The sequence below is a fragment of the Tachyglossus aculeatus genome, chromosome 9 (genome assembly GCF_015852505.1).
Source record: "Tachyglossus aculeatus isolate mTacAcu1 chromosome 9, mTacAcu1.pri, whole genome shotgun sequence".
In the NCBI taxonomy this organism is placed as follows: domain Eukaryota; kingdom Metazoa; phylum Chordata; class Mammalia; order Monotremata; family Tachyglossidae; genus Tachyglossus; species Tachyglossus aculeatus.
The window spans coordinates 268,065-295,353 of NC_052074.1; the positions used below are offsets into that span (position 1 = coordinate 268,065).

A 27,289-nucleotide genomic window follows, 5' to 3' on the forward strand; every position below is an offset into this window, starting at 1 on the left:
AATCAGAGTTCACAAATACCCACCATCCCACTCAGTCTGCCAGCCAACTTGAAGTGTCTCTCCACTTTTTCATTTAAAACCTCCCAGAGCTGCCCACGCCTTTCGGAGCAGTGGTAAGTTCACTCCTCTGTGCCTCAGTTACCTCATCTGTAAAATGGGGATTAAGATTGTGATCCCTTTGTGGGACCAGGATTGTGTCCAACCTGATTAGCTTGTATCTACCCCAACCCATCATTTAGAACAGTGCCAGGTGCATAGTAAGCACTTAACAAATATTATTTTTTTAAAAAAAGATGACAGCACAGAGGGCATGCTGACCCTCCTGCATGCTGCCCCCAGCAACTGACCCTCCAGTCAATCTATCAACCCTTTAATGGTATTATTTATCAAGCACTTCCTGCGTGCAGAACACTGCACTGGGTGGGAGAGTACACTGGGAGAGTGGGGGAGAACAGCAGAGTTGGTAGCCACATTCCCTGCCCACAAGGAATTTACAGTCTTAAGTGGAGAGACAGACATTAATATAAATAAATAAATAAATAAATTGCGGTTGTGTACATAGGTGATGTGGGATTGAGGGGTGGGTGAGTAAAGGGTGCAAATGATGATGATGATGGCATTTGTTAAGCGCCTACTATGTGCAAAGCACTGTACAACTGCAAGAGTGACACAGAAGGAAGTGGAAGAAGAGGAAATGAGGGCTTAATCAGGGAAGGCCTCTTGGAGGAGATGTGCTTTCAGTAAGGCTTTGAAGGGGGAAGAGTGATGGCCTGTGTCGGGTATGAAGGGGGAAGGAGATCCGCCAGAGGTAGGACTTGGACAAGGGCTCGTCGGCAAGGTAGATGAGGTTGAGGTACAGCTGAAAGCTGGGTGTTCTGGCTGGTGCTGGGAGCGTTCCGCAGAGGCGCATTCCCCTTGGATTCCGCCTTCCAGAGGGAGGAAGTCACTCAGCTAATGGCCTGGAACGGCTTCCAAACATCTCAGAGTCGGTGCCGGAAAACGTGTTTATTATCTCGGCCAGCTCAGGGTCAAGAAAAGGCCGTTTGGCCCCTATCCCGAGTGGTGGAGCTGATCGCACAAGTGTGGAGATGGGGGCGGGGGTGTCTCATTCTGCCCAGAGAACTACCAGCAGGGCCAGGGGGCCAGGGGCAGCGTCCCCTGGGACTCCAGACCTGATAAGCGCAGTCCATGGGGCCTTTCTTGGGAGCAGGAGATCAAAGGAGCATCGAATGTGGCTACCAACATTTCCGTGCTCCTCCTCTGGGCTGCGGGCTGCTCGGCCGGCCCAGCATTGTGAGAGGACTGGGAGTCTGGAGGGACTGCAGTCCTGTCCCTGGCAATGCCACATCCCAGATCTACAAAGAAGGAGGAAGGAGGAGGAGCCCACCTGGGGAGGCCGGATGCTTGGTTTCAGCAGAAGAAGAGCTTTGAAATTTCCTCGGAGGTAGGCCTTCTGAAGGGGCCTGGATGAAAGAGGCCCTCAAAGAGAATTCAAGGCTGGGTGACAGAGGGCCAATCAGAGATGAGGAGCCTGGGAGCACCAGAGAATATAGAAAAGCGAGAAGTTTTTGATCCTCCCCCCCAGCCCCAACAACAGTCGGGGGCTTGGTGCCGAACTTTGTGCCAATGTCCACACACGAGGCTGTGGAAGAGGAAGATGAGCATATGCTCCTCCCCATCTGGCAGCCCACAGTCAAGCCAGGGAACCCAAGCCCCTTGATGGTCTCAGAAGGCCAGCCAGGCAGCATAAGACAGCAGTGAACATCATGGCTATTTCACCCACACAGGAGCCCTGAAGAAGCTGGCATGCTTGGCACAACGTCACCCAAGTGACAGAGGTGGTTTTTACGGAGAGCCCCATGAGAGAGAGAGAGAGACGGGAGGGAGGTCTTTAGGGGAAGCAGGCGGAGCAAGCATTCCATGGCCAGTGGGATCAGGGGGACATGATAATAATAATTAATACTTAAGTGCTTACTATGTGCCACACACTGTTCTAAGTGCTGGAGCACTGTACTAAGCACTGGGACATGTAAGCAAAAGAGAACAGTAACCTTGGGGAAAACGTTTGGCAGTTGAGGCACAGCTTAGAGAGGGAAGGCTGTACAGGGTTGGGAGTCCTGCTCTGACACTTGCAAACAGGGGGACCTAGCAGGTCCCTGAACCTCTCTAGGCCTCAATCTCCATATTTGTAAAATGGAAATAAGGTGGATTGTGAACCCCAGGGGTCAGGAACGGGGACCCATTCTGATCAAATTATGCTGCCATTGCGACAGCACTTAGCACAGTGCTAGGCTCTTAGTAAGCGCTTCCTAAGTGCCATCACTAGCCCAGTCCTCAGCCTCTGCACCCAGCTTTGACCAGAACAGCATCGCAGGCCAACTCGGAAGGAAACAGCCCTCTGGGGTTGTGTCTGTGGGGGCTGAGCTCCGTGGCTGTCCGAGCTCCATGGCTGTCCTGAGGATGTGGCCCAGGGGTCCCGGCAGTCGGATTTCTCCATCAGTATTGTCGTCTCACGGGTGATGGTGCCCAAATGGATCTGAGACCAGGCAGAACCCGGCCCCCATTCTGCTCCCGCCTCCCCAAACAGCTGAGAACACTGTCCACCCTGGAAATTTGTTGTTTTTTCTTCCCCTTCTTTTTCCTGCAGCCAAGTCAGGGAGAGAACGTGGGCCCCTTTGTCAAGGACCTGTGGAAATGCCAGTTGGGGCTCCTGCTCATTTTCCCATACTTGGCTCCTGCTTGGCCTTGGCCCCTGTCCAGGCAAGACTGGACCTGCCTTTCAGGGCAGGGGGGCACTGAGCTGGCAGAGCAAGCAGCCATCCCCCTGTGACAGGCTCTGCCGCAGCCCTTCCCCTTGCCAGTTGTGAGTCGGAAAGCGTTTCCAGCCTGCTGCCCTCCCAGAAGCTCTTGCCAGGCCCTGACAGGTCATCCAGGGTTGATTCAAGCTGGGAGCCCATGGGGCCCGGGATTCCATCCTGATCATAGCAGGAAAGCAGAGTCCATAGGACAGTGGGGTTGATTGGGGGGGGGGGGGGGCATGGAGGGCTGGGGGCTCTGATGGTCCCTGAGCCAGTGCAGTCTATGGCCTGGCCTGTAGCCCCACTGGCAGCCGGGCACCTGGGCGAGGAACGAGCTGTTCACAATGACGTGGCAGCCTCTGCCAGGGGAGATGCCACTCCAGCTGGGAGTGCTGGTTATTTCTCTCACAAATCATCTGCTCATTAATTCCAACATTTCCTTGGAAGGAAAAATACAGGCAACAGGTGCTGAAATATAAATTTCCCTCCTGCTGCCTGACAGGGAAAGGCTCACAGCCCATTGGCGACTTGCCCCCGAGGCTGGCTTGGGTCCCTCTGCCAAGGCCGACAACCCGGCCAAAGTAATCCACTGAGGATGATCCCTCCCTATTTGTTTTCCAGGAAAGCCCATGAGGCAAAACAGGGACTCGCCACCCCAGGCTCCACAAGAAGCCCTGGTCATTTCTGACCGCATGGCATGGGCTTTGGAGCCAGATCCCTGTGGCAAGGTCCCTATGGCAAGGCTTGTGGCTCGGGGGTACTGCCTGGCAGCCAGAATAGGCTCACTTCTTCCTCCCACCTCTCCCCGCCCCCAAACCCAAGGAGCAATAGGAGTAGTGACGGGGAACGATCTTGACAAGGAACACCGCAAGAGAGCTGGTTGGGAGTCTTGCTGAGATTCACCTTTAACCTTTTGACGTTCCCTAATCTTCTCCAGCTTTGGCGCTGAACCTGGGGCTGAGCCCAGAACAAAACGCAGGGCCAAGGTCCAGATTGGCATGACCTGAAACCCAAGCTGACCAGGGTCTGGTCGGGGCCACAGGGTTGTTGCACTTGTTTGGCGGGGTTGGGGGGGGTGCTACCTTTTGACAAAATCCCCCGAGGACCATCAGGACCGCCATGCTGAATGCCATTAGCTCTGCGAGGCCACTTGTTCGTTAGACAGTTTGGCGAGAAAGCAACGGCAGAGTTGGGGAAGGCGCTTCTGACAACCCACATCTGTGCCGACACAGCATCCTCAGTGCTGGGGAAAGAGGGTTTGCCCAGTGGTTGTGGTGCCAGACTTGAGGTGAGGGCAATGTGGGGGGCTTCCCTGAGAAACTTCTGGGAGAACGAAGCTCTCTGATTGGATGCCAGATGGAGGCAGCTCGTGAGAGCAATTTAGGTGCCACAATATCTGTCTGGACGTTGGAGAGTCCAAGAGGCCAACAGATGCTGAGAGACGGAATCCTGCCCAGTGCCACTCAGATGCCGCCTCTGCCAATTCCAGACATTCACTGGATTCTGCTGCTGCTCCTCGGTCAACTGACTGATGGTATTTACTGAGCGTTTACTGTGGACAGAGCACTGAACTAATCACAGCATGGCTCAGTGGAAAGAGCCTGGGCTTTGGAGTCAGAGGTCATGGGTTCAAATTCCGGCTCCACCAATTGTCAGCTGTGTGATTTTAGGCAAGTCACTTAGCTTCTCTGTGCCTCAGTTACCTCATCTGTAAAATGGGGATGAAGACTTTGAGCCCCCCGTGGGACAACCTGATCACCTTGTTACCTCCCCAGTGCTTAGAACAGTGTTTTGCACATAGTAAGCGCTTAATAAATGCCATCATTATTATTATTGGGAAAGTACACCAGAGTGAGTAGACACATTCCTGCTGTTATGGTTGTTTTGGCCCAGAGAGGGATCTTAGAACTAAGCCATTCCTGAGCTATGTGGCTATCCAAACCCTAACATTGACGCACAAACTTAGATACTTCTTCCTGTCTCCTCCTTCCTCCTCCCTGTTAGTTATTCCACTGTGTGTCTGTCTGTCTCCTCTCTAGACTGGAAGCTCTTTGAGGACAGAGATCCTGTCTACCAACTCTACTGTCCTCTCCCAAATGCTCCCTAAAGTGCTCTTGCCCACAGAGAACTGGATGCTCCTTGAGGCTAGAAATAGTGTCTGACAACTCTACCATACTCACCCTAGTGCTTGGTAAAGTGCTCTGGACCCAGTAAATGCTGACATCATTGTCATGTTGCTAATGAACGGAGTCAATTCCACAGATACAGTAGTAGGCACATAATACCAGAGGCTGATTCTAGAAGCAAAATTTTATTAACTGTTCAAATACTAGAACTATACAGAATATGTGTACAGATATGCAAATGACATATAAAATCAATGTTCCGTATAAAACTATAAACTATTTAGCTTTGTAATGATCCGAGAATTCTAAAAAGCTGCATTGGCTCCAGTTGGTTTTCTAATTGATTAACTATGTGAATGGGACCCCCCTGGAGGTCTCTAAAAAGCCCAGATGACCCCACTCGTGGTGAAAATGGTAGAGCTGCCCCCCTCACCCACCCACCACCACCACCACCACAGGATGCTTACCTCGCTCCAACTTGACATGACGGGTAAGGGATTCTGGGGGCCCAGGGGCGCTTTAAGAGCCTCCAGAGGGAAAGGCTCATTTGAACAGTGGTGTGTAAGCATCCCAGGCCGCCCATCCCCCAACACGTGACCAGCAGGGCCCTATCTACCACCCAGGGCTGCTCAGACTTGTCCACACAGTGCGGACCCCCGGCTGACCCTCTAAGGCACTGCCCGGGTCAGGGTCCAGTCCACCTGTGGGCTCCAGGGGTAGGTCTCATCGGGCCTGTACGCATAACTAGAGGGACCAAGTTGCCCACAGGACCACTGGACTCAAGGAGCTGAGGTTCTCCTGGGATCAGGTGCAGCGAGACCCAATGACCTCTTATCAAATTGGATTCTCTTCTGGGTAAATTAAGTGAAAAAAACACGAAGTCCCTTCCCAGGCCTGTCCCTCAGAAAACCTGGGCTTTGGAAGATGGGCACCTCAGTTGCCGTGACCTTACTTCCACCCCCGTCCTGAGGCCTCAACGGGAAGGAAGCTTCCCCCCAGCCCTGGTCCATCCCCCTGCCCCTTGGACTCGGCCCGCCATCAGCTGGAAAGCAAGCTCGGGTGCCTCCCTCTGAGAAGCTATTGGATCATCTGACTGCCCTCTAACCACCTGACATGCGGACCACCCCCACGCACCGAGTCACGTCCGCCCAGAAACGTCAGAAGGGCTTGGAAGAAGAAAAAGAAACCGAAAACCAGCCTCGGGCACAATTTTCATCAAAGAACCACTGGACTCCCTTCGACAAACTCTCGGTGACATTAGACACACTTACGCACGCTTCCGTATTTGTAGAACTCTTCCCTAAAATGGGTAACCTCAGAAAGTGTAAGAAAACCACCTCTAGAAAATGACATCTATAGAATAAGGCTCTGCTGTAAGGCTGCAAGGATATAAGGCTACTTCAACTTGGTTTCCAAGCTCGCAGGAGGACAGGGGCAACCACCCACCCCCAATCCCCAAATCATCCCCACCCTATAAGGATGGGCCATCAGATGGGCCGAGACAGTTGGCCTGCCGGAGCTGAGTTATTCAGGGAGCAACTTGGAAATATGCCAGAGCTGGACACGACGCTTCCATTTTGCAACTGCCCGGCCATGATGGAAGCTGGCGACAATTATTCCATTGAAACATGGACATTGGCCTTTACATACACACTTCAAATCAATGCTAAAACAATAACAATAATAATAATGATTCTGGTATTTGGTAAGAGCTTACTATGTGCCAAGTACTGTACTAAATGCTGAGGTGGATGTGAGCTCGTTGTGGGCAGGAATGTGTCTATTTGTTATACTGTATTCTCCCAAGAGCTTTGTACAGTGCTTTGCACACAGTAAGTGCTCAATAAATACGACTGGATGAATTGAATAAATACAAACTATTCAGGTTGGACCCAGTCCCTGTCCCTGTCCCACATGGGGCTCATAGTCTAAATTCCCATTTTGCAGCTGAGGAAACCAAAGCACGGGAAAGCCAAGTGACTTGCCCAAGGTCACCCGGCAGACAAGTGGCAGAGCCGGGATTAGCACCCAGGTTCTCTGACTCCCAGGCCCAAGCTCTTCCCACTAGGCCACGCTACATCTACTTAAGCAATGAAGTACTCTTCGGTGGAAAAGTTGGATGTTGAATAATTTATCAGCTTTGGGCACTTTCTCCCTTAAAATAGGTTGCATCATTTCTATCCCGAAGACTCCAGGAACCAAGCACTTTGGAAAATTGTGGAGGAGCAGCTGAAAAAGATGCTAGGCTCTGGCTGGTGACCAAATTGGTTTCCCTCAGTATTTTTCCCCTCCTCAATCTTACACTCTGAAAAATGCAGGTTCCAAAGAAAGCGGAAGGTATTGTGGCCACCACTGAAGCCGTGTGGAAAAGACGGGCCACGGGCAGCTCCTGGCGACTCACATTTCATAGGCCATCTCAGGGGAATTCCAAAACTTAGCTCCTTGGGGGAAATATTTAGGGCCGAAAGCCAGATCCCCCCCCCCCCCCCCCCCCCCCCAGCAAACTGTGGCTGCTGAAGCGAAATGGATCTGTTATCTGCAACTTGAGCCCACAGCTTCCTTTGGCCACAGCGACAGGAGGAAGGTGAGCTGGCTCCCACTCCTCAGCTCCGTTCCCAGCTGCCCAAGGCTCTAAGGTCACCTGAATCCAAAGGGAGTTAGTTCTTGGGTCATCTTAATAATAACTGTGATATCTGTTCAGTGCTTACTATGTGCCAAGCACTGAACTAAGCACTGGGGTACATACAAGATCACTAGGCTCCCCATGGGGCTCACAGTGTAAATAGGAGGGAGAGCAGGGATTGACTCTCCACTTCTCCCCAGATTTATTCCCCAGAGGTCAACAAGTCCTATTTCTCAATTGCTTGCCTTTGAGAAAATTGGAAAACCTGTAGCCACCAATGGCAGGGATATCTCTATAGTGCATTTTGAGAAAATTTTGGATACAAAAACTCTGTCATTGTGCCCACTGGTATCAACAGGCTCATCAAAGGACAAATGAGCAATTTATGAGCCCGGCATGTTCTGGTGATGATGTGGCTTGGTGACATGGTTGGTGCCAGATGAGAGACAGGTGTCAGATAAATCAACTGGTGGAAATGTCAACAATAAAAACACTGTGAGCTTTGAGCACTCTGGCTGGGGAGTGGAATGGGCAGGGAAGGGCAGGGGGCCGAGGGAAGGGGACCAAGAGAGGCTCCTCAAGGGCAGGGGCCAAGTCTACTACCCCTACAGTGCTCTCCCAGCCACTCAGCACAGCACTCTGCACACAGAAGACTATACAGGGCCAAGTCTGCTAACTCCACGGTCCTCTCCCAACCCTTGGTACAGAGCTGTGCACACAGAAGACTGGAAGGGACCTAATCTACCAACTCTACTGGCCCCCACCAAGCACTCAGTACAGTGCTCTGAGTACCGCCGACTGTAATCTCCTCGGGGGCAGGGATCGGGTCTACTGCCTCTACTGCCCCCCACCAAGCGCTCAAGTTCAGGGATCTGTACCCAACAGTTTAAGCTCCCTGAGGACAGGGATCGTGTCTTCTAACTCTGCTTCCTCCTCCCAAATGCTAAGCGCAGTGCTTTGCCCGTAGAGACGCTCAGAACAACCTACAGATTGACACTACCAACCAAGTCCTGCTCCTAGGGCTGCCCCAGCCCCAACTCCTCCCATTTCTTTCTGCTTGAACCTTGAACCTCTTGAAAATGGTTTTGTACTTCCCAAGGTCTACATATGGAGCCCGGTCCGAGGCTAGGTCTCCTCCCCGCGACCCACATATCGAGCAATTGGAAAAATGACTCCAGCAGAGCATTGCTAGGAACTGAACTTGAGATTTTTGAGAAGGTTAGAAAGGCCTGGAACCTCGGACTGTATTAATGAACGATTCTTTCACGATATTGTTGCACCCGTTGGAGGAATCACTTTAAAGTTCATTGAGGATAAAGTGCTAAATTAATGGAGCAGCTGAGCGCCGGCAAGGGTCCGCTGAGCCTACGAGCGGAGGTTCCACGTGGCCGTGTTCACACACGCTCTGCTCCCACCCGGCTCACCCTGAATAGAAGGGAAGACAGATGGCTCCCCGCTCAACTCCCTTCCGCACTGCCTTACCAAGCCCTGAGCCCCTCACCCCACAATCTTCAGTTCTCACTCATCTGAGCCCCCAAAGCCCTTCTGTTTCTACTCTATTACTCAAACCACTCACTTTACATCTTCCTCCTCATCTCCCACTTTAAGTTGGTTACAGGCAGGGAATGTATCTGTTATACTGTCATATTGTACTCTCCCAAGCACTGAGTACAATGTCCTGCACCCAGTAAGCGGTCAGTAAATAAGACTGACTGATCGATTCATTCATTCACTGCAATTTATTTTAACGTCTGTCTCCCCCTGCTAGATGGTAAACTTCTTGAGGGCCGGGAGCATGTCTGCTAACTCTATATAGTACTTTCCCCAAGTGCTCAGTACAGACCTCTGCACACAGAAGACTGTAAGCTCTTGGTGGAGAGGGAACATGTCTTCCAACTCTGCCATACTGTATTCTCCCAAGCGCTTAATACCAGTGCTCAGCACGCAGTAACCATTTTATAAATAGGATTGACTGATTGATTGGGAGCTCCTGGAGGGCAGAGAGCAGCGTGTCTATCAACGCTTTTGTACTCTCCCAAGTGCCCCGAACAGTGTTTTGCATACAGTCTCTAAGTCCCTCGAGGGCAGAGAGCATGTCTGCAAGTTCTATTGTCCTCTCCCAAGTGCTCAGTACAGTTCCCTGCACAAAGAAGACTGTAGGCTTCTTAAGGGCAGGGAGCATACCTACTAACTCTGTAAGACTCTCACAGGTGCTTGGGATAGTGCTCTGCACAAAGTGAACCGTAAGCTCCTTAAGGGCAGGGACAGTGGCTACTATCTCTATGAGAGTCTCCCAAGCCCTTAGGATAGTGTCCTGCACCCAGTAGGCACTCACTACATATTACTGATTGACTGCTTGATTTATTACTTTGCTCTCCTGTTTTGTATGAGAAGAGAAGAGCCTTTATAAATGACTCCTAATTTCAGGGACTGCCAAATTTGGGTACTGTGAGGACTTGACATAAGCACAGTTACTCAGCTTTACACTTTTCTCCCAAATTCTGGAAATAAACCATTCCTTTCTGGCAGCTGGACCCAAGGCTCTCCTTGGGTTTAGTGTGGCTCTTGGAGTTGACAGCTAACAACTTCTCTCCTAAGTGTTAAAACAGTGCTCGCACTGGATGGAAAAGGGTCAAAAAAGTGGCTATGACGCCTGGTTTCCCAAAACATCCATTCTAAATGGGCCAGAGCTAAGGCTAAATTGCTTCTGATCCTGTTCTGCTTAGAAGTGGTGGTGGTAGTAGCAGCAATTAATGAGTTTTCTCTTACCATTCTACATGTGTAGGAAATTCAGAATAACACAGGGGACCGGGCTTTAAGAGAAAACCTTTTGCTTCCCTTGATTGTCATGAGGAAGGAGAACTCCCCTGTCCCTCAGGTTCCTAGCCGGACTGGGCTGGGGTCCGTTCCACCTGTGGACAACTGGGGGAAGCAGTGGTCACAGCCCAGCCCCCAGCTGTGAGGCCAAGCGCACTCTCCTCCAGAGCGGACTGGCCCCAATCAATCGATGGTGTTTATTGAGAGCTCTTACTGGGTGCGGAGCACTTGTACTAAGCACTTGGGATAGTACAACAGAACAGAGTTGGCAGACACAGCGCCGCCTCACTCCCCCCTCTCCGTCCCCCCGCCCCCGGCGCTCGGCCACACAGAGAGCTCAGGTGGAGCCAGGGGCATTGGTGAGGGGAGGGGGCAGGCTAAATGGACGGGAAACCTGCCTCACTATAACAACTCCCCCCACCCTCAAAGATGCACTGCACTATGCACTTGCAAAGTCCAACGGTGCTCCTGGCCCCGGGGAAGGGAGCCCCCCCATCTCATCCCCCGCCACTTCGTCCTCTCATGTTGGGTGGTTGGGCCGAGCCTGACGGCCTCAGCCCACCCGCCAGCGAGACCCACTCCGGTAGACCGGCTTTATGCCCGGAGTTCAACTCCTGCACTCACTTGCCTGGGCCTATGTATCGACCGGTATTTATTAAACGCGTGCTGCGCTTTATGTTTCTGATCCCAAACTCCGTGGACCTGGAGCCGGGGCAGGGGGTGGGGGTGATTGGGAATATGGGAGCTGGACCTCCCTGGGGTGAGGCATCGCCCGGTGAGAGCTCCGGTGGGCGGGGAGGGGAGGTGGGAGGAGCCCGGTGTGGGGCAGGAAGGGGATCCCGTGTGAAACGACCACATTGTCCCAGGGGTCCAGGCGGCTCTGCTCACCACTGGTCCATAGCGGCTCCAGGCAGGGTGGCCTGACGTAGCATCCGGAGCCTGGCACGGGTGAGGGAGGGAATGGTCAGCCGGGCTCACTGCACCTAAAGAATGACCCCACTCATGTACGCCGATTGGCCCTCTCCCTCACCGGGCCGGACTCAACCAGGTGTCGGCTGACTCCCGCAGCTGAGCCGCCCCATGTAGAGGAGAACTTCCTGGCCTCCGATTGGCCCCAGGTCTCCAGAGGGCTGGAGCTGCCCTGGTTTGGGGGAAGCCGGGCTTGCTCGCCCAGAGCTAAATGGTGGGGGACGAGGATGCCCGACCCCTGCATGAGGACCGGCTGGTCTCTGTCCCCCATGTCTTGCTGCACTCGGGCCCGAGGATGGGGGAGATCCGCCTGGGAGGACAGCCCCAGGGGACCATCCCTCCCCACCTCCACGCACAGGCGCGCCCGGAGGGCCGGGCGCTGTGGGGGGCACCTGCGTCTCTTGTCTACCAGGGGTGGGGGCTCCCCAGCACTCAGTGGGGGATTCTCCCTCTTGCCCCTACTTGGTTCCGGGCTATCCCTGACCCGAGAGGGAGAAATCACCCAGTTCTCCGAGAGCATTGTCTCTGATTGACCCGGACCCTTCCCGTGGTCCCGGGCCGGCGGGTGTCTGATGACGACCCAAAGACGCCGGAGCCCCAAGAGCCTCTCCGTCGTCCCGCTGGGGGAGCTGCCTTTCCTTTCCTGAAAGAACGAGGTTGGGACAGGGCGCGCCTCCGATGCAGGCGACAATGCGTGGCCTGCCCGGGAAGAGCCGCTCTGCTCATCTCCGCCCTTAGCTGGGGAAGGCCAGCATCGCCCCCACATTGCCCTTCCGGGGACGGGCAGGAAGAGGGCGGCCTGGGCCCCACCTCAATTTAGGAGGTCGGCGGACAGGCTCCTGCCGCACCTAGCGGACCTAAACCTGAGCTCGTGGTAGCACTGCACAAAGCTGTGGTAGATGAAGGTGATCGGCAGGGCCAGCAGGACGATGCCGCTCACCACGCAGACCCCCCCAAGGAGCCGCCCGGGCACCGTGACGGGGTACATGTCGCCGTAGCCGACCGTCGTCATAGAGATGATCACCCACCAGCAGGCGGCGGGGATGCTGGCAAAGTCCTCGTTCGACGTCTCCAGGTCCAAGCCGTGCTCCAGGAGCTGGGAGAGCGCGCTGAAGATCGCCATGGCAACGCAAATAAAGACGAGCAGCATCACCATCTCCCGGTAGCAGCGCCTAAGCGTCAGGCCCAGGGTCTGCAGGCCGATGAAGTGGCGGGCCAGCTTGATCACCCAAAAAATCCGCATCATCCGGAGCACGCGCAGGGTGACACCTGCCCTCTGGAGCTGGGAATCCTCTCCCGTGAAGACCGTCATCACAACGGAGATGTAATAGGGGGTGATGGCCAGTAAGTCGATGATGTTGAGGGGCCTCCTGACAAACTCGCACTTGTTTCTGGAGACGATGAACCTCACGATGCACTCGGCGGTGAACCAGCCGATGCAGATGGCTTCAATTATCCTGTCAAGAGAACAAAAGACGAATTGATCATTTCATCGTGGAGCCTTTTAATAGCGCCCCTATTTCTTCAGCTAGAATGAAAGACGGGTTGGTGTTGGCCCGGTGGCTCTGCCAGCGAGCAGGAGGGGTGCCCGACGCCACCTCGCCCTCCCTGGCTTTCCACCTCTGTGCCTGGGGACGGGACAGATGACCCCCACCATGGGGCTTGGCTACAAGGTCAATTCATGCAATGGGTTTAGGCGGATCAGTCTTGAAATGAGAGGGAAGACAAGTTTACTGGGAGTCACTAAAACATCCCCCAGACTCACTCCCTTTGAGCAGTGGTTCTTAACTTGGGTCCACAGAGACAGTAGATTGGCAAGCTCCTCGGGGACAGGGACGGGACCAGGTTTTTCTTATTGTCCTCTTCCAAGTGCCCAGTACAGCATTCTGCACACACAGTATGAGGAGGAAGCAGCCGTGGCCTAGTGACCCAGCAGCACAGGCTTAGGAGTCAGAAGGAGTTGGGTTCTAATCCCGGCTCTGCCACTTGTCTGCTGTGTGACCTTGGGCAAATCACTTCATTTCTCTGGGCCTCAGTTCCTTCATCTGTAAAATGACAGTGTCCAAGCCTTCTATCTACCCCAGCGCTTAGGCACAGAGTAAGTGCTTACCAAACACCTTTATTATTTCTAGCAGTAGTAGTAGATGCCCAGTACAATACTCTGGACCATTGTCTAGGTGGAGATGGACGGACCACTGTCCATGTCTACCCAGGCCTTGGGAGAGCCAAATACTTGTCCTGACCTTTCTGAATGAATTCAGGTAGAACTGGGTTTTTTTGTTTATATATTTTTTTTAATGGTATTTGTTAGGTGCTTACTATATGACAGGCACTGTTCTAAGCATTTGGGTAGATACAAGGTAATTCATTCAATCGTATTTACTGAGCGCTTACTGTGTGCAGAGCACTGTACTAAGCGCTTGGGAAGTACAAGTCGGCAACATATAGAGACGGTCCCTACCCAACACGGCTAATCAGGTTGGACACAGTCCCTGTCCCACATGGGGCTCACAATCTGAACCCTCATTTTACAGATGAAGTAACTTAGGCCCAGAGAAGTGAAATGATTTGCCCAAGGTCACACAGAAGGCAGGTGATGGTGCTGGGTTTAGAACAAAGTTCCTTCTGACTCCCAGGCCCATTCTCTAACCACAAGGCCAGGCTGAATTAATAAAAACAATAATAATAATAACTGATGGACAGATACCACAAACAGTAAGCAAACAGCAAGTCACAGCACAGTCTTTGTGCATGCACAGTGTGGTGAGGGTAGAAAATGCGGTCTTTGTGTTCAGTGTGGTGGGTCTGCCCGGTTTAGTGGGTGAGCACGGTGTGGTCAGCGTGCCCACTGTGGAGAGGACAGTCTTTCAAAGTGTAATGAGGTCACCACGATGTGGAAGTGCCTGGAAGAACCAAAATGCCATTCGAATTCCAGATGAGTTCGAAACTGCATCCCACTCTCTCCTTCCCTGAAAGCGGCTCCACTCAGTTCACCTGGCCAGAATTCATCGCCCCAGATTCCAAGTGATACCTCCCCAGCCCATTCCCATTTGCCGCTCCCCTTACCCCACCCCCGGGACTCCCTCCGGGCATTACAGCAGGGTCTGTCCTTCCCTTGGGTGGTGGTCCCCCACTGGCCCCCAAGCAGATGGGTTCCTTCATCCTCCCTTGCCCCTGTCAGGGCATCATCTGTGAATGTGAAGGACAATTATGTATAATTGAATGTTGTCAGATCAGCAGTCCTCCTCTCTTTCATCCTCAGCGTTTAAAGAAACAAATGGTTTCCAGCCGTCAAAGCCAACGCTTCATTATCCACTCCAGTGGCCAAGGGGCTACCACGAACTTTGACTCCATGGACATGGACTATCACGGGCCACAACAAATGGCCACAGGGCTACTACAAACCCCACCAAACACAATGGCCATGAGGCTTACACGAATCCAAATACAGTGGCCATGAGGTTACCTGAACCCCGACACGATGGCCACAGGGCCAACATGAACCCCAGCCCAATGGCCATGGGGCTAACGCACAACCACAATGGCCACAGGATATCATTATGCACAATTGAAACTCGCAGACACCATCAAATTTCATTCCAGCCATGACTTGCACTCCCCAGATCCTCTCATCTTCTACCAAACTGTTTAACCACAATACCAAATGACAGCAATTCGGGTTCCCTTTATTTCCCCTTTCCCACTCCTAGGAATTAGCTCAAAGGCAAAAAATGGAGGAGATGGCAGAGACCAGGACAGCCCCAAACTTGTGAGTAATTAGCCTGGCTATAAAATAACTGACACCATCTTCCATAAAGGGCTGATGAGGGACCAGAAGCCGGAAATGGGAAGCACAATGTCTTTCTTTTGAAAAAACAAAAACAAAACAAAACAAAAAACCTGAAAGCTTTAAAACAAGCCATCGTGGATGTGGCAGGACTTGCAAGATTTGCATCCAGCCCCCTCGGAGACAGAGTGCCTCTGCCCTCAATCCATCAGTGGAATTTACTGAGCTCTTCCTGGGTGCAGAGCACTTGGGAAAGTACTTGAGAAGCAGTGTGGCTCAGTGGAAAGAGCACGGGCTTAGGAGTCAGAGGTCATGGGTTCAAATCCCTGCTCCGCCAACTTGTCAGCTGTGTAACTTTGGGCAAGTCACTTAACTTCTCTGTGCCTCAGTTACCTCATCTGTAAAATGGGGATTAAGATTGTGAGCCCCACGTGGGACAATCTGATCACCTTGTATCCTCCCCAGCGCTTAGAACAGTGCTTTGCACATAGTAAGCGCTTAACAAATGCCATTACTATAATTATTACTATACAAGAGGGTTGGTAGCTTTGATCTCTTCCCACAAGGAGCGTAGAATTGACAGGACGGTGATCAGCCTGTAGACGTGCGGCTGGGCCCCGGGCTGCAGCCCAGGCTGACGTGAATGTGCAGGGCAAACAATGCCAGGCGAAACTGTGCATTTCGCAAGTGGTGGCGAATCCCAGGAGGATCCGCATCCTGGAGTCTTTGGAAAGATCCCATCCCGGCACCGCCCAACACACTGAGACCCGGCAAGAACACTGGCGTAATCGTGAACCCCAGGCATGCAGCCTGAGCCTCTGAGACCAATCGGGACCGGTTCTGACCTTCTTGGGCACCTGTCTGATTGGAAGCTCCTTATGTATAGGGAACACGTCACTTCTTTGTTGCCCTTGGTCCGGGGCCTCAACCTCAGTGACCGCCCAGTCATCCCAGCTCCCACGCCTGTCCTGGGAGGGGGCAAAAGAGCGGGCTCCGGACAGCTTCCGCCTCCCACCGATTGATCCCACTCCAGTTTTACTCGGACTGCAGAAACCTGAAATCCGCAGTGTCAACAGGACTGTGAGCGGGTGGGGCCCCATGGCCCATCCGGCCCATGTTTGTCTCCGACAGGCTCCCAGAGTCATCCCAGGAGGGCCCCCCTCATCGACCCTCAAGGTCCAGGCTCTGGACCCAACATCTAAAGTCAGAATTGGGTCCAGGGCTGCTATGTGGCCCACAGCTGGCTTGACCACCACCGCCCCCCTGGCCCCGGTAATGGTGGAGTTAGGCTCTTTCAGCTCCTGCCTGGCTGACTTTTCCTCCACCTCTTCCTCCTCCTTCTCCATCTGGTGAACCCACCCTGGCCCCTCTTCAGCTGACAAGAGATTTTCAGCAAACCCCGTGGCTTCCAAGAGAAGCAGGATCTCAATAAGTCATTCTGGCCATCTCCCTGCCTTTGGAAGGGCCACACCCTAAAAATTGCTACTTCCCATTTCCTTCCGTTTAGTCTCATCATTTTGACTTCAGAAAAAAATTATACTTTTGAATGGTACATTTCAATGGCAGAACAGTTAACAGGGACATTAAATCCTCCTAAGAAGCTTCATATTCTGTGTGTTTAATAATGCAGTCTACAGGTGCCAGGACTGAATCGGGGGTGTGGGCAGCTGGTGGAAAAATGACACACAGCCTCTGTGCCTGACATCTTAGCCTATGGTGGGATGGGTCTGCTTTTTGGATACCCCAAGCTGGTACAGAGGGGTGGTGACTGGGCTGGGGGTTGGGAGGGGGGTTGTCCTGGGCCTTGGTCATGGCAGGGTGGAGTGTCATGAGATCCAACTCGGCTGGGGGCTCTGAGAGAGATGTCCTCACCCAGAGGAGTGGGGAAAGGGGAGGGGAGGTTTGCAGAGAGTGGCTGCCAATAAATCAATCAATGGTTTTTACTGAGTGCTTCCTGGGTACAGAGCAATGTACTAAGCACTTGGGAGAATACACTACAACTGAGTTGGTAGGCACAATCCCTGCCCAGGGAGTTTCCAGTCCCAAGACCGTAATCAATCAATGAGTGTGTTTACACGCACGCATGCATACAGCGCAGTCAGGATTTTTCACCAGCTGCACCCACGGGTGACATCTCTTTAAATACAAAGAAAGACTCCCTAACCCCCAGGTCCCATCCCTCCCCACTTGAGGATCTCCCCTGCCCGCAACCTGCCTCTGGGTCCCTGTGCCAGTCCCCACATCAGACAGGTGTATGAGTGGCTGGCCAGGTCAATGTGGGCTATCCGGGGTCACACCAGGAGAGCAGGTGGCTGTGAAAAGCAGCGTGGCAAGAGCCCGGGCTTTGGAGTCAGAGGTCATGGGTTCAAATCCCGGCCCCGCCACTTGTCAACCGTGTGACTTTGGGCAAGTCACTTCACTTCTCTGTGCCTCAGTTACCTCACCTGTAAAATGGGGATGAGGACTGTGAGCCCCACGTGGGACAACCTGATCACTTTGTAACCTCCTCAGCGCTTAGAACAGTGCTTTGCACATAGTAAGCACTTAATAAATGCCATCATTATTATTATTATCACCCTGCGAAGACCCCAACAATGGGCACTGACACCCAGAACAGCCCAGTGTTATCACCAGGGGGAGCCGCCCCAGGCCCAGCGGCCCAACCCAGCCCGGCCTACTGCATTTGAGAGTCACCAGGGCCTGGAGGGGTCCATGGTCCTCGCCGGGAAACACAGCGAAACCTGCCCCTTAGGTTAAGACTGCCCTCTATGGCCCTAAGGAAACGGCACAGGCCTGGGAGTCAGAGGACCTGGGTTCGAGTCCCAGCCCCGCCGCTTGCCAGCTGGGTGATTTGGGACACGTCGTTTAGCTTCTTTAGGCCTCTGTTTCCTCATTTGTAAAATGATGAGTCAATATCTGTTTGGGAGCCCCAGGTGGGACACAAGGCTGTATCTGGCCCAAAATACTCCTTAGCACTTAAGCATATTCTTGGCCAAGATTAACTTGTTGTTGTTTTTTATGAGATTTGCTAAGTGCTCACTATGTGCCAGGCACTGTACTGAGGATGAGGTAACTGAGGCATAGAGAAGTTAAGTGATTTGCCAAAGGTCACACAGCAGACCAATGGCAGGGTTCTAATGACGGGATTAGAACCCAGGTCCTTCTGACTCCCAGACCCATGCTCTATCCACTAGGCCACGCTGCTTCTCAAGCCATCCTTATCTTATACTTATTTAGTTATCCTTCCGTACTTAGGATGTCAGCAGTCATAAACTGTGTGAACGGTCTATAAGCTCATCATGGGCAGGAAGCATGTCTACCAACTCTGTTATACTGGACTTTCCCAAGTGCTTAGTACAGTGCTCTGCTCTATCTCCCTCATCATCATCAATTGTATTTATTGAGCGCTTACTATGTGCAGAGCACTGTACTCTGAAGCGTAAGCTCCTTGAGGGCAGGGACCTTGCCTCTTCTACCACTGTATGCTACCAATCACTTAGTACAGTGTTCTGCACCCAGGAGGCGCTCAGTATATACTCTTGATGAGGATGGTATTTGTTAAGTGTTTACTATGTGCCAGGCAGTGTACTAAGCACTGGGGTAGATACAGGCAAATCGAGCTGGACACAGCCCCTGACCCATGTGGGGCTCACAGTCTCAAACCGCATTTTACGGAGGAGGTAACCGAGGCAAAGAGAAGTGCCTTGCTCAATGTCACACAGCAGATGAGTAGGGGAGCCGGAATTAGAACCCATGACCTTCTGACTCCCAGACCCATGCTCTGCACTATCCACTCTGCCATGTTGACATTACCACATGCTTGTTTTATTAGTGAAAACCTAATTTCCCCAAGAGATCCAACACAGAATCCTTCCTGCATAACTCCCTGCTCCATCTTGTAGTAGCATTTCTTCTTGAAAGATCTATTTTCTCTAGGCACTGGGTTTTTCTGCCTCTGATCTTTTTTACAAACCAGATAGTCTGTAATTAAAAAAAATCCACATTTGGGATTGTCACAATATTTTTTTCCTAGTGAAAGATGCATTTTTCTACGAGGAAACACAGCTTCATTTCCGATATTCTTTAGAAAATTCATTGATCTTCTCGCAGCCTCGACTTTAATGGCTTCAACCATTGAAACTGGAGATAAAACATGTGAGTCACTCACAGACATAAACAATGCAGATGTCAAGACCCTGGGAGAATAAACTCGACCAACAACCAGTGCAAAGCCAGTGAAATTCTGAGCACTTTTATGTGCTCATAAAGCTCGTTGCACATAAAAGTGTCATTCAGTGAGAACATGTTCATTTTACTGTGGATGGGGATTGGAAGTTTTACTCTCCTACTTACTGAGGCCTCCAATTAAGTGATTTTTAGAGAGTGTTATCAATATTCTTGTCACTTTGCTTTTCCTTCAAGATGTGGGGTAAATAATAATAATTGTGATATTTGTTAAGTGCTTACTATGTGCCAGACACTTTACTAAGCGCTGGGGTAGATACAAGATCATCGGCTTGGACACAGTCCCTGTCCCTCATAGGACTTCCAGTCTTAATCCCTATTTTACCGATGAAGTAACTGAGGCACAGAGAAGTGAAGTGACTTGCCGAACGAAGGTCACACAGAAGACAAGTGGTGGAGCCGGGATTAGAACCTAGGTCCTTCCGACTTGTAGGAAGGTCCATGCTCTATCTAAATCCTGGCTCTGCCAATTGCTTGCTGTTTGACCTTGGACAAGTCACTTAACTTTTCTGCGCCTCAGTTTCCTCAACTGTAAAATGAGGATTAAATACCTGTTCTCCCTTCTACTTAGACTGTAAGCCCCTTGAGGGACAGGGACTGTGTCCGACAATCAACTTGAACCTACTCCAGTGCTTAAAACAGTGTTTACCATGTAGTGCTTAGTACAGTGCTTTGCACACAAGCACTCAATAAACACGATTAAATGAATGAATGTAGTAAATGATTAACAAATACCGTAAAAACCATGCAATCAAAAAATAAAATAAAATAAAATGCATCAGCCCCAGAGCTTTAACTGCTGCTCTCATAGAACAACCCCCATTCACTCAACATATCGCCCACATCGGATTGTGTCCAACCAGACTAACTTGATTCTACCCCACTGCTTAGGACAGTGCTAGAAACAGAGTAAGCATTTAACAAATACCATACTATTACTACCAATAATAATGATGGAAATTTATTAAGTGCCTACTATGTGCAAAGCACTGTTCTAAGCGCTGGGGTGGTTACAAGGTGATCAGGTTGTCCCATGGGGGGCTCACAGTCTCAATGCCCATTTTACAGATAAGGTAACTGAGGCCCAGAGAAGTTGAGTGACTTGCCCAAAGTCACACAGCTGACAACTGGCGGAGCTGGAATTAGAACCCAAGACCCCTGACTCTCAAGCCCGGGCTCTTTCCACTAAGCACACTTCTCAGTACTATTCAGTATTACTCCTACTACTACTAATACTAATACTAATAATCAGCCCCAAAACTGGAACCGCAGCCTGTAGACAGTTGCCCCAATCCATCAATCACAGAGCTGGGAGGGTGGAGCTACCTCAGGCTCCCGAGGAGATGGCTACCACAGATTACCGTTTCTCTCGGCTACCACAGGTTACCGTTTCTGTGATTTTTCTGAACCTATTCTGGGTCAAATTCAAACTCACTGGCTAGACCGCTGCCCGCTCTTATACTCAGCAACAGTACTGCTCCTACCTCGTCTTCCGATGGCCACCATCCCCACCTCTAATTCCATCCAGACCTTCAAGTTCCTCCTGAAACCCCCGGTGCTCCGGACTCCCTGCTCTCTTGGCCCTGATGACCTCTCCCACTTCTTGGTAGGCAAAACCGAAACCATCAGAGGTGTGTTCCTCAAAGCCTCCCTGCCTTTACCCAAATTCCCTCCACGCCCACATCCACTCTCTCATCCTTCCCGGCCACTTCAAGAGGAGAGCACCCGCCTGTTCTAGAAGCCTCCCCTTCTCCATGCACCCCGGACCCCATCCCTCCATATCTTAGATAGATCCTGCACCTGCTCTTCTCCCCTCCCTGACCATCTTCAGCCGCTCGCTCTCCGATGGCTCCTTCCCCTCTGCTTTCCAACCTGCTGGGGTGTCCCCACTCCTAAATCCCCCCGCACCGCCCCCCTCTGCACCACCGCAGCATGGGCGACCCCCATGTCCCTCCCACCACCGTTGCTGCCCAGACCCCTTAATGGCTCGGTCACACCACACGCAATTCCACTTTCTCTCTCCTCCAACTCCCTTGGCCCTGAGCAGTCCAGTCTCCACCCCACCACACCACCGAGTCCACTCTCTTCCAGATCAGCAACAACCTCCTCCTCCTCCTACGTCTTGTCAAGTCTAATGGACCCTAGTCCGCCCTAATCCTTCTACACCCAGGGGTAGCCTTCGCCACCTCTGACCAGGCTCTTCTTCTCCTGGAAATGCTCTCTAACCTCTGTTTCTCAGCCAGCTCCTGGTTCTTCTCCCACCTCTTTGGCCGCTCCTCCTCTGCCTCGGGCTCTGGACTGTAGGGATCCCTCAGAACTCAGTTCTGCGTCTCCCTGCTCAATTCTCCATCTACACCCACCCAGGGGGCTTCTCGGCTCTCACAGCTTCAACTTCCATCTCTTCACGAACTGTTCCCAAACTGACCTCTCCAGCCTCGGACCTCTCACCCTCCCTTGACTCCGGTGTTTCCTCCTGCCTCCAGGATATCCTCTTCAAAGAAGCAGCAAGGCTTAGTACAGTGCCCTGCACAGAGTGCTCAATAAATATGACTGATTGATTCAGTCAGTCGATCATATTTATCGAGCACTTACTGTGTACTGAGCACTGTATTAAGCGCTTGAGAGAGTCAACATAACAGACATATTCCCTGCCCAAGGTGAGCTTACATTCTAGAGGGGGAGACTGTCTAGACCGTGAGCCCCAGGTGGGACCTCATTATCTTGTATCTACCTCGGCAGGTAATACAGTACTTGGCCTGGCAGAGATGCAGCACAGCCCGGTGGACAGAGCACAGGCCTGGATGTCAGAAGAACTTGGGTTCTCGTCCTGGCTTTGCCATTTATCGGCTGTGTGACCTTGGGGAAGTGACTTTACTAATTTAAAATGGGGATTAGGAGTGTGAGCCTCATGTGGGACAGGGACTGGGTACACTGTGATCAGTAATACTAATAATAATAATAATAATAATGGTATTTGTTAAGCACTTTCTATGTGCCAAACACTGTTCTAAGCATGGGGGTAGATACAAGGTCATCAGGTTGCCCCACGTGGGGCTCACAGTCTTAATCCCCACTTTAGAGATGAGGTAACTGAGGCACAGATAAGTGAAGTGGCTTGCCCAAGGTCACACAGCAGGCAAGTGGCAGAGCAAGGCTTAGAACCCACAACTTCTGACTCCCAAGCCCGTGCTCTTTCCACTAGGCCACACTGCTTCTCTGTATCTACTCCAGCACTTGGAACAGTACTTGACACAGAGTAAGTGCTTAACAAGTACCATCATTATTATTATTATTCTCTGTGCCTCAGTTTCCTCACCTGTAATGTAGGGACTAAATATCCATTGCGCCCCATCTTAGACCGTGAGCCTTATGTGGGACAGGGATTGTGACCAACCTGTTTATCTTCTATTCGAGAGTTTAGGACAGTGCTTGGCACAGAGTAAGAGCTTAACAAATTCCACAGTTATTTTTACCATTACCCTATCTGTAATATACCAAATTCACTTTCATATTTGCCTCCACCGCATTGCCCCCCCAACCAAGCCCCATGATTTTTGAGGAGGAAATGGAAAAGATTGTTTTTGTAAGCAGTGAAGGCGGAGCATGCTGGGATGAGACGAGTCAGAATGTGCTATGCCACACACACACGCTGGGGAGGGAGTTTGGGGACTCTGGCGGGAAGAGAAGGGAGCTGGGTTAATGAATTGAGGGCCCATAGTATGCAGCATTTAGGAGAGGGCAATACAAGTAAGAAAGGCAGTCTCAAGTGCCCTCTTACCTTCCTCTTCCTTCTCTCCTGCTTTCCTCCTCCTTCTTCTCCTCTTTTCTCTCTCATTGCTAGGCGTAATTCTTATTTGATCCCACGTAATAGTCCCTCCCCTGTTTCGAGGTTGCAAAAATTATGAAAAAAAGCAGGACGATTATGAGAAGAAATAAGGGTATTTTTGTGTCTACCTCCCTCTGGCTAGATTGTGAACACCTTGAGGGTAGGGACAGGGTCTTCTCAGTCTGTTGTACTGTCCCGGGCACTTACCACAGTCCTCTGCATATAGTAGGTGTTCCATAAACAGGAATCTGACTAATTGATTCATTACTCCACAGCACTGGAACCAACCAGTGTCTTTTAGGCGAATCCTTTGGTGTTTTATTTTCACAAGACACATCTGGGGCCCAAGTCAACCCAATCCGTTATGCACCAAGTGGGTTACTTTCTTCTGCAAAGTGATACTCACTGACAGTAGAGATCCTAAGCTCATTATGGGCAGGGAACATGTCTGCTAATTCCATTCTACTGTACTCTCTCAAGTGCTTAGAATAGTGCTCTGCACATAGTAAGCACTCAATAAATACCACTGATGGATCCACAATACTAAATGAAACTAGCATCTTCTGGAGCAGACATCAAAGGTCTCACTGGACAAACACCTGATTCCCACCTCTAGACTGTAAATTTGCTGAGGGAAGGGAACATGTCTGTCAACAGTTATACTGTACTCTCCTAGGCGCTTAGTACAGTGCTTGGCACACAGTAAATGCTCAATATATACCACTGACTGATTGACTGAAAACACCGCCAAGATGGCATTCCTTGGTCCAGGCCTCGTTTCACAGGATTCTTTTCCCTCTTGTACATATCTATTCTATTTATTTTATTTTGTTACCATGTTTGGTTTTGTTCTCTGTCTTCCCCTTCTAGACTGTGAGCCCACTGTTGGGTAGGGACTGTCTCTATATGTTGCCAACTTGTACTTCCCAAGCGCTTAGTACAGTGCTCTGCACACAGTAAGCGCTCAATAAATACGATTGATTGATTGATTGAAGGGAGCAGGGTTGGGTTACATTACTCCCATGACTGACCACAACCTTGAGGAACTCGGAGGCCACAATCATCTGCTCTCCAACCGGAGCAGAGGATATAATTTTGCCTGGGAGGTCAGTGCTCAGGTACCTGACATTGATGCCACTGGGGGAGCGCTTGGGACAGTGCTCTGCACACAGTAAGCGCTCAATAAATACGATTGAATGAACGAATGAGAGGCGCCACAGTCTAGTGGAAAGAAGGCGGCACCCGGGTTCTAATCCCAGCTCCTCCACTTGCCTGCTTTGTGACCTTGGGCAAGTCCCACTTCTCCAGGCCTCAGAGCCTGTGGCCCCCTGCTCCACATAACTAAAGCAGGTAGGGACATTCCCCCAGAAAGCTGGGGTCCCTTGGGCCTGACCCCCACCCATGACACGGGCACCACCAGAAGCTCGCGGCGGTGGCTATGCCCTTCTCCCTCGGGTCGCTGGAGGTGGGATGGACAGTGGGGGCGGTGGCTATGCCACTCTCCCTCTGGAGGCGGGATGGACGATGAGGCAGATGGATGGAGGCGGATGAAAGGCAGGCAGGGTGGGCAGACAGCAGGGCGTGTTGGGCAGTTCAGGAGGCGGCGTGGCCTAGTGGCCAGGGGAGTCAGAGGACCTGGGTTCTAATCCTGACACCACCACCCACCTGCTGGGCAATCTGGACCTCGGTTTCCTCATCTGTAAAAGGGGCTTCAATCCCTGTTCTCCCTCCGACTTCGGCCGGGCGCCTCTTGGATCGACCCAAGCCCCACGCTGAGTACAATGCTTGGCACATAGTCAGCACTTAACCACCACCACGCTTCGTACAACTAGAGGTGTGGCTTAGTAGAAACAGCCCGGGGTTGGGAGTCAGAGGTCATGGGTTCTAATCCTGGCTTCGCCGCTCGTCTGCTGTGTGACCTTGGGCAAGTCACTTCACCTCTCTGTGCCTCAGTTCCCTCATCTGTAAAATGGGGATTAAGAGTGTGAGCCCCACGTGGGACAACCCGATCACCTTGTATCTCCCCCAGCACTTAGAACAGTGCTTGGCACCTAGTAAGCGCTTAGTAATAATAACAATAATGGTATTTGTTACGCACTTACTGTGTGCCAAACACTGTTCTAAGCACTGGGGAGGGCAGAAGGTGATCGGGTTGTCCCACGTGGGGCTCACAGTCTTAATCCCCATTTTTGCGATGAGGTCACTGAGGCCCAGGGAATAATAATAATAATAACAATGTTGGCATTTGTTAAGCGCTTACTATGTGCAAAGCACTGTTCTAAGTGCTGGGGAGGATGCAAAGTGATCAGGTTGTCCCATGTGGGGCTCACAGTCTTAATCCCCATTTTACAGATGAGGTAACTGAGGCTCAGAGAAGTGAAGTGACTTGCCCAAGGTCACACAGCAGATACGTGGCAGAGCCGGGATTCGAACCCACGACCTCTGACTCCAAAGCCCGTGCTCTTTCCATTGAGCCACGCTCCTTCTCTAAGTTAAGTGACTTGCCGAAAGGCACACAGCCGACAGTTGGCGTAGCCGGGATTTGCACCCACGACCTCCGACGCCCCAGCCCGCGCCCTTTCCACCGAGCCACGCTGCTTCTCACCAATGCCATTATCATTATTCTGAGACTGTGAGCCCGCTGTTGGGTGGGGACCGTCTTTGTCCTTCCCAAGCGCCCAGTCCAGTGCTCTGCACAGGGAGGGCGCTCAATGAATACGGTTGAGGGAAGGAAGGAGCGATGCCCCTTCTAGACTGTGAGCCCACTTTTGGGTAGGGACCGTCTCTATATGTTGCCACCTTGTACTTCCCAAGCTCTTAGTCCAGCGCTCTGCACACAGCAAGCGCTCAATAAATACGATTGATTGATGGGGGGGCGGGCTCCCTGGAGGCGGCGGCGGCGGCGGGGGCGCTCGCCGTACCTGCTCCGCTCCTCCAGGCCGCGGTGGTCGGGCGCCGCCCGCCAGTCGGGGAGGGTGCTGGCGCACAGGACCACCATGGACACGATGACGAACACCACCGACACGCCGGCCAGGACCTGCGCGGCCAGCGACGAGGCGGGCTCCTCGAAGGTCCTGCGCATCCGCTCCAGCCAGCGGCGGCGCGGGGCGGGCCCGGGGGCCGCGCCGTCGGGGAGGGGAGGCGCGGGGCCCGCGGAGGCGGCGGCGGAGGCGGGGCCCGCGGCGGCGGGGCCCGCGGCGGCGGGGGCGTCGGGGCCCGCGGCGGCGAAGGGCTGGCCGTCCGACAGGCGGTCGTCGAGGCGCCGCTGGCAGCAGTGGTCCAGGTGCGCGCCGTCCAGCCCCCAGTAGACCATCTCGTTGTAGAAGGACAGCTCGCACATCCGCGGGGCGAAGCGCAGCTTGCCGTGGCCCCGCACGTAGAGGAGGATGAAGCCGAAGGCCTCCGAGTGCCGGTCGAAGAAGTACTCGTTGCGCTCCCGGTCGTAGTCGTCGCACACCTCCAGCACGTCGCGCTCCGAGCGGCAGCCGTGCAGGCGGCTCACCCGGCGCAGCGGGAAGTCCTTCAGCAGCTCCCGGGACAGAGAGTAGCGGGCGCCGCCCACGTTCAGCACCACCGGGGGGGCCGCCGACGCCGACGACGCTCCGACGCCGCCGCCCCGGGCCATGGCCGCTCCGCCCCTCCGACGGCCGCGGTGGTCTCTCCGACACCGGCCCTGTTTAGCTAGGAACGGCGCGCCCCTGGCCCGTGGTGCCCACGGAGCCCGGCGATGGAGCCCAGTGGCGATGCCCCCGTAGCCCGGCGACGGATCCCGGCGACGGAGCCTGGCGGATGCCCCCGGAGTCCGGCGGTGGTGGTGCCCCCGGAGCCCGAAGATGAAGCCCGGTGATGACCTCAATGACCGGCGATGGAGTCCGGCGATGCGCCCGGAGCCCGAAGGTGAAGACCGGTGATGCCTTCAGAGTCCGGGGATTCCCCCGGAGCCCAGCGGTGATGCCCTAGGAGTCCGGCGATGCCCCCGGAGCCAAGGGACGGAGCCCGGTGATGCCCCCGGAGCCCAGGGGTGATGCCCTAGGAGTCCGGCGATGCCCCCGGAGCCAAGGGACGGAGCCCGGTGATGCCCTCGGAACCCGAAGATGA

At 52.7% G+C, this 27,289-nt stretch overlaps 1 protein-coding gene across 1 annotated transcript; it reads right to left on the minus strand.

Moving 5' to 3' along the window:
* Window positions 1–12,132: 12,132 nt before the first annotated feature.
* On the minus strand, window positions 12,133–26,816 carry KCNG3 (potassium voltage-gated channel modifier subfamily G member 3). The gene is made up of 2 exons (XM_038751566.1): window positions 26,113–26,816; window positions 12,133–12,790 (listed from the first exon to the last, which is right to left on the minus strand). The coding sequence occupies exons 1-2, from the start codon at window positions 26,814–26,816 to the stop codon at window positions 12,145–12,147; spliced, it is 1,350 nt and encodes a 449-aa protein (XP_038607494.1). The 3' UTR covers window positions 12,133–12,144.
* Window positions 26,817–27,289: the final 473 nt, after the last annotated feature.